This window comes from Arabidopsis lyrata (genome assembly GCF_000004255.2).
Source record: "Arabidopsis lyrata subsp. lyrata unplaced genomic scaffold ARALYscaffold_7, whole genome shotgun sequence".
Lineage (NCBI taxonomy): Eukaryota > Viridiplantae > Streptophyta > Magnoliopsida > Brassicales > Brassicaceae > Arabidopsis > Arabidopsis lyrata.
Genome location: NW_003302549.1, coordinates 23,593,908 through 23,601,846, shown reverse-complemented (window position 1 = coordinate 23,601,846; position 7,939 = coordinate 23,593,908). Strand labels below are relative to the sequence as shown.

The 7,939-nt window shown below is 35.9% G+C and overlaps 1 protein-coding gene and 1 pseudogene across 1 annotated transcript; both read left to right on the top strand.

Moving 5' to 3' along the window:
* The first annotated feature begins 708 nt into the window (after positions 1-708).
* Positions 709-4,890, top strand: LOC9306889 (kanadaptin). The gene is made up of 13 exons (XM_002870773.2): positions 709-732; positions 941-1,521; positions 1,597-1,682; positions 1,784-1,863; positions 1,963-2,018; positions 2,111-2,159; positions 2,264-2,410; positions 2,525-2,620; positions 2,854-2,967; positions 3,070-3,200; positions 3,379-3,629; positions 3,735-4,520; positions 4,631-4,890. Exons 1-13 carry the CDS (start codon positions 709-711, stop codon positions 4,678-4,680), a joined length of 2,451 nt encoding a protein of 816 aa, XP_002870819.2. The 3' UTR covers positions 4,681-4,890.
* Positions 4,891-4,911: 21 nt separating this feature from the next.
* LOC9306888 lies at positions 4,912-7,005 on the top strand (annotated as a pseudogene).
* Positions 7,006-7,939: the final 934 nt, after the last annotated feature.

Below are 7,939 nucleotides of genomic sequence, written 5' to 3'. Positions count from 1 at the left end.
TAAAAACCTTTAAAATACCTTGTAAAATTTTTGGCGGGAAAATTTTTCCCGCCAAAAAAATTGCGGAATCACTTTTCCCGCAAAAAAAATTTTTTGGCGGGAAAATTTTATGGCGGGAAACAATTTTACGGGAAAATTTTACAAGGTATTTTAAAGGTTTACAAATTTTTACAAGTGTTTTGGCGGGAAAAATTGGGGGATCACTTTTCCCGCCAAAAAATATTTTGTATTTTGTGGACCTAATTTTGTTATATTTCCTTATATATTTATGATATCTTTTATTAAAAGAAGGGTAATTTAGTCATTTTGTACATAAAAGGGGTATTTTTAAAAATGGACATCCAAAGGGGGCATTTTTGAAAAGGGGTATTAAAAAAGGGGCATTTTTGTGAGTCTCCCTTTATTGTTTCCTTTAAAGATTAATTTTTTTTTTTGTTTGGAAAGCTTTGCTTTTCTAGAGTTATAGGCTCACATGTATAACTTCATTTTCACTGTCGTCGTCTTTTTTCTTCCGTTTGTTGGATACAATAGCTTTATACATTTTTTTTTAATCCCTTTTTGATTCAATCAACAAAAATTAGATATTAAAATTCAAAGGATTTAATGTGTTTTTTTCATCCATTTTTGAAAGTAGGGCATTTTGTAAACATTTTTCAAATTTTTATTGAAATAAAATTTATTGTTTAACAAAAAAAATTATTTACAATAATGAATCAAGAGTGTGGAAAGTTTGTTCAAAAGGATAAGACATCTCGTAACTTTATTTAATCTCTTTACTAACAACATAATTATTACAAGAGATCATCATCTTCTGTATAACAAAATTATAATATTAAGACTTGTGACTAAATTAGACCAGATTCAAACACTTGAACTCAATGGATTTTAATTTTTGCAATATGAATTATTTTCAAGTTATAAGATAATAACAAATATTTAGAAGTTATCTTTACGGTACGGGCCTAACTGGGTCGGATGGACGGGCCGGCCCGTTTGGATATCTATTTGCCGTTTAGTTTATAACATCTATAAAGTAAACGGCCCAAATTACAACCCGGATTCAAACCCGTACCGTACCCGATCCGAGTTACAAATTGCCGCCTCACTGATCTCTTTTCTCAGCCAAATTTCAGAATTTCTCCAATCTCTGCAACCATCGGCGATGGATCCTCCTCCACCACGAAACCCTAGCCATGATTCCGAGCCTCCTGAACCTAACACTACATCAATTTCTCAAACCGACGAATCCTCAACGCTAGCAGAAGTCTCGTCGATGAATCCTCCACCTCCCAGAAACCCTAACCTACCTGATCTGAAGACAACGGAAGTAGTAGAGCCCGAGCCAATGGACGAATCCAAGGACGATTCCTCCGTCGCTGTAGACGCGAATAAACCAGTTCGTACCCGAACCGCGAAGCAGAATCCAGTCCCCTACACTATACCAGAGTGGAGTGGCCCTCCGTCTCACCAATTTCAGCTTGAAGTTCTTAAAGAAGGCGCCATTGTTGACACATTAGACGTGTAAGTTAACTCTTATGAATCTATTGCCTTCTAAAGATTGAATTAGGAAGTAATTTGCATTTGTTCTCTTTGCAGCTATAAGAAAGGAGCTTACTTGTTTGGACGTGATGGTATCTGTGATTTTGCTCTTGAGCATCCTTCGATTTCTCGGTTTCATGCAGGTGATTATCTTATTGTTCATATCATAATGGTATTGCTTTTGATTTGGATTACGTCGTTGTAATTGCTTTGTAATGAATTGCTTTGTAATGAATCTTGCCAGTTATTCAGTACAAGAGAAGTGGAGCTGCGTATATATTTGATCTTGGAAGCACGCATGGAACGACTGTTAATAAGAATAAGGTGTTATATTTGGGGATTCAAATTTTGTATTCTCTTTATTGAGCTTTGAAAAACTGACTTATGGTCTTTTTTTCTATCGGTGTGTTGTGGTTTTTGCAGGTGGATAAAAAGGTTTTTGTGGATTTGCATGTTGGTGATGTTATTCGCTTTGGCGGGTGAGTATATATTTCTGTTAAGCTCGTGATGATTTACCTTGGTAGCTTTTGCTTTGATTTTTCCTGAGCTCTTTCTTTGTTCTTTTATGTAGTTCGACTCGATTATACATTTTTCAAGGACCCTCAGACTTAATGCCACCAGTAAGTTACACATTTCACTTTACACATTCTAATTCTTGATCTAGAGTATTTTTTTGGCTTCTACCCTGATGTTCCTGTAATTTACTTGTGGTATTGATTTTTAGGAGAAAGACTTACAATTAATCAGAGAAGCAAAGATGAGAATGGAAATGTCAGAACGAGAAGCTTCACTGCGACGAGCAAGACAGCAAGCATCCATGGCTGATGGTGTTTCATGGGGCATGGGGGAAGATGCTATTGAAGAAGAAGAGGTAATAATGACTATTGTATCTGTTAGTGATGTGCACTGAAGTGTCTTATGTTCTAGGATTTTTGAAATCAATATTTCTGACTGACCTTGTTTCTTCTACAATTTGGACATGAAGGATGATACTGAGGAAATCACGTGGCAAACATATACCGGAGAACTCACTCCAAAGCAAGAAAAAACTAAGGAAAAAGTACTGAAACGGTTGGAGAAGGTTAGTCCTTTCATTCCCAATGAATTTTTTTCGATGCAAAATCATATATTTAGCTGATGCTTCTTAGTGACCTGAGTCTCTATATTGTTCTTTTTTTTGTCTTTCTTTCTCCATTCAGATTCTCATCATAATTTACAGACTGTTCCAACTTTCCTTTATTCATAAATGTTATAGATGTTTTTAGACTACTTCCACTTTGCTTCATCTTTATATGGATGTTTACTTCTGTGTAGATTGGCCATATGAAGAAGGAAGTAGCAGCTATTCGAGCCAAAGACATTTCGCAGGGTGGTTTGACACAAGGACAACAAACGCAGATTGCTAGAAATGAGCAGAGAACAGCTGAGGTAAATGCTTTGTTAATCTGAAGTGTCCTTACGACAATCTATTATTTTTGGTTGCATCTCTTTATCTGATTAGACTTTCCATTTCTATTAAATCTATGATAGCTTCTGGAAGAACTTGAGAACTTGGAAGAGACACTGAATGACAGCATCCGAGAGAGTTTGGGTGCCAAAACAGGGAGAAAACCCCACGGAAAGAAGAAAGGAATTGTAGAAGATGAGGAAGACTTGTTGAGGTAATCTTTCTCGTGTCTCAGCTTTTTTTTTTCTCTAAGGGATCTTGTGGTATGGTTACCTGTGTTTCAGTCAAAGGCTGCTTCAAGTGTTTAACCTCCATATCTACATCTTCATGTAAAACTATAGCTTGTGTCTGTTGTTTTCTGATTCACATAGGGAAAATTATGTTCTTTTCAGTGATGAAGATGACTTCTATGACCGGACCAAGAAGAAACCATCAACACAGAAAGGCAGCGAAAACCAAACTGTAGAAACTGTTGATTCACTTCTAGATAAGAGAGACAATGTCTTGAAAGAAATAGAAGCAAAGAATGAACAGCTTTTAACAGAGAAGAATAAGATGGAGATAGAGAATGTCACAGAGGTTGCATCAGCAGACTCCCTTGATGCCCTTGATGCATACATGACCGGGCTTTCTACAACACTTGGTAATTTACTTACTTTTTTGTCTTTTTAATTTATATTTGCGCTTTAGTTCACTTCTAGGAATTTGTCTTACTGATGTCAAGGAATTTCCCTTTTATTGGTGTCAGTGCAAGATAAAACCGCCCAGATCCAGCAAGAGTTGTCTACACTTCAGTCAGAATTAAGTAGGATCTTGTACCTTCTAAAGATTGCTGACCCAACTGGAGAAGAGGTTAAGAAAAGAGAGTTGAGGTCACAAGAACCAAAAATAAAGAAATCGGAAACACCTCCTGTAGAAAAGAAGATCAGTATACCTTTAAAACAAGCTGATTCTAATGAGCATAAGGAGAAAGAAGAGGCCAAAGATTTAGTGGACTCAGACAATAAGCCAGAAGTAGAAAAGAAAGCAAGTGAAACAGCTGAAGAGAAGAAGACCCCTGTGTATGTTCCATTGAAACCCCAATGGCTCGGTTCCACTGCAAATAAAGCCACAACTGAAGAGAAAAAGCCTGAGATTGTAGCTGCTGCTACCGATAGCACAGAGGATGCTGATGGGTTTGTTGACTATAAAGATAGGAAGAATATTGCTCTAACAACCACGACTGGAATTGAAGGTGCAACAGGATTGATAATAAGAAAACGTAAGCAAGAAGACAAGAGTGAAGAAGAAGATGATAAGTCAAAGGAAAAGCAAGCAGAGGTCATAGCACAAGACGCAGTTGCTCTCTTATTGAAACATTCTGTAGGACATCATGTTAACGAAGAAGAAGAACTCAGTAAAAAGGAAGAAAGTAAGCAAGGAAGTGGCCATAGTAGAAAGAAGAAGAAGAAGACGGCTAAAAAAGTAGTTGGTCCTGATAAACCAGAATATCTGGATGAAAGCACAGAGTATGATTCATGGGTACCTCCTGCAGGTAAAGTAAAAGAAATGTTTAGAAATACATTATGCATTTTGAATCAAATCCAGTTTTAGCAAATAGACATTATATAGCTAATGAGTTATGTATTAACTTGAAATGTGCAGGACAATCTGGTGATGGACGAACATCTCTGAATGACCGTTTGGGATATTGATCGGCGATCGAGTCCCCATAGCAAACCATGGGATTGAGGAGAGCTAGAAGTAGAAGTGGCTTAAACATCTGTCAAGTTTTGCATCATTCTTCTGGTGATTTCTTTGGTCACAGTACTTTGTAAATTCACTCTAAACCCAAAGCTTTCCTGATTATTCTTTTTCAACGGAAGTTTTACACTTAAATATCTTATAAAAATATTTTATATTCATACTCTGTTTCTCTATCTCTCTCTCTCTGTGGAAAAGTCAAAAGTGAATAAGCCTTTATCATTTTTTCCATTCATAAAGCTTATCCAAACACAGACTTTTCTTACGACCGTCTCCTATGGCTTCTTCTCGAACTTGGAGATACAGCGTCTTCCCGAGCTTCCATGGACAAGATATTCGTAAGACTTTTCTCTCTCATTTACGCAAACAGTTTAACTCAAATGGGATTATGATGTTTGATGATCAAGGAATCGAGAGAGAATTTAGGATATTGTTTGTGGTTCTCTCAAAGAAAAGAACTATGCTTCTTCGAGTTGGTGCTTGAATAAATTGGTGGAGATATTGAAGTGCAAAAACATAGTGATGCGATCTTCTATTAAGTAGATCCATCTGATGTACGGAAACAGACCGGAGATTTTGGGAGGGCCTTCAAAAAAAGTTGTGCAAGTAAAACTAAGGAGGAGAGGCAGAGATGGATCCAAGCTTTAATTGTTGTGGGAAACATAGCTGGGGAATACTTGCTAAACTGGTTGGTTTACTTTCGATCGACTAATTTGGGGCTTTATGTTGAGTTACACATCACTTTATTATGCCTATCTGATATTTTGTTTACTCTCTTGTTAGGGAAAATGAAGCGCATATGATTGAAAAGATAGCCAAAGATACTTCGGAGAAACTAAATGCTACACCCTCTAGGGATTTTGATGGGATAGTGGGACTTAAAGTTCACATAAAGGAATTAAGTTCTCTGCTATACCTAGACTGTGATCAAGTGAGGATGGTAGGATTATGTAGCCCTATAGGAATCGGTAAGACTACCATTGTCCGAGCTTTACAAAGCCAACTCTCTAGCAATTTTCAGCTAAGTTGTTTAATGGAGAATGTTAGGGGGAAGTCTTAATCATGGGCTTGACGAGTATGGTCTGAAGTTGGATTTACAAGAACGACTTCTTTCCAAGATTCTAAACCAAAAGGGTATGAGGATACATCATTTAGGCGCAATAAGAGATAGGTTACATGACCAAAAAGTGCTTATCATTCTCGATGGTGTGAATGATCTCGAAGAATTGTATGCTTTGGCTAATCAGACAATATGGTTTGGTCCTGGAAGTAGGATTATCGTGGTAATAGAAGATAAAGAGATTTTGCAGAAACATGGTATTAACAATGTCTACCATGTGGATTTTCCATCTAGAGAAGAAGCTCTTGAGATCTTTTGCAGATGTGCTTTTAGACAAAGCTCTCCACCTTATGGGCTTCTAAAGCTTGCAGAACGAGTAACAGAGCTTTGTGGTAATCTTCCATTGGGTCTTCGTGTCATAGGTTCATATTTGCGTGGGAAGACTAAGGATGAGTGAGAAATTTTAATGCACAGACTAGAAACTAGTGTTGATCGAAATATAGAGGCAGTACTTAGAGTCGGGTACGATAGCTTACGTGAAAGAGAGCAAGCTTTATTTCTCCGCATTGCAGTATTCTAACAGCAAAGACAGTAAGTCCTCCACGATCTGAACCTAATCATATGGTAAAAATGAACAGATCTTCCATGTTATGCTAACAATTTTACATTTGGAATATTTTTTCAGGGTACTAGAATCGTGTCAAGGATATCATTTTAAAGATGACCGCAATCTTTAAGTGAGAGACCTTTTAAAATAATGTGCCATCTTCAATTCCTCAGTGTCTTTAAGATAAGATATGATGGACATGATAGAGTGCACATACCGGAGAACATGGAGTTTCCACCTCGTCTAAGGTTACTACATTGGATCGCATATCTTTCTCCTGCATTTTGTTTGGAATAGCTTGTTGAACTTGATATGCAGTATAGCCTGCTCCAGAAGCTATGGGGAGGAACTCAGGTTGGTTATCATCATAAACTATCTACAAATCTTGACGGGAAAGAAGACAGCTAATAACAGAGATTAGTAATAGAATTCGTTTTGATGATCCTCCTCTACTACTATCAGGTAATTTGTAAGGCGCTGAGTGTAAACCAGATAGTTGATTTTGAATTCGAGTTTTCGGTTTGGTTTGGGTTCTTTTTTTTTTGCTTTTACGGTTTTTCGGTTTATGATAACTAAAACAATTTATAATTCAGTTTGATTTAGATTCAATTTCGGTTTGGTTTGGTTTTTTTGTTTTTTCTTTTTTTCGGTTTCGGTCTTGTTTTTGTTCAAATGAATAGTGATTTAATTGATATTATAATTATTTATATCTGTACATATGAATAGTTAAAAATAAATTTCAATAAGTTTTGATTTATTTGGTTTGGTTACACAAAAATGTTTCGGTTCGAATTTTTTTTATATAAATAAAATCAAACGGTCAATAAATTTATTTCAGGTTTAGTTTAATTAATTATTTCGGTTCGTTTTTTTCGGTACCCACCCATGCAGTCAATCCAAGAATGAATGATGGAACAAAAAATATCATTTGAAAATTTAATTAGAACATTCCTTAGACAAAAACATTCTTAGACTTTTAGTGCCTCAGGTTTAATTAAGAAAGTAAACGGTTGTAATCAATAAGTAAAAAAACATTGTGCACAAAAAATCATCATGAATCATGACAACAAAAACAGAAGTTAACCGGTTGTGATTGCAATTAGTATTGTTCTCGAACTCAAATCATAAGGACCGGGTAGAAAGTCAACTCACTCTCGCATAACTGACCATACAAGCAATGAATTTCTCAAATACTAAATTCTAGTTTGAATGTAAGAAATCAAACAAGAAATGTTCAAGTTTAATTTATTCATAAAGCGCCTTAACTACAACTCTAGTTGGCTAAAATCAGTTTAATCACCTATGTCATTTCAAAAAATTCAACAACATTTTTGATGCGTGAATTAAACCTAAGATTAGAAACTAGACAAAAATATTCATCAAATACGAACAAACATAGATGAAAAACAAAGAGATCAATCCCAATCTAACAACCTAACATCAATTCATCATGAAAAACTCGTTGAATCCTAAACCCAATTAGAAATCTACCAAACATAAAAATCCTAAACCCAATTTAACCTGAAAACAATTGATGAAAAAC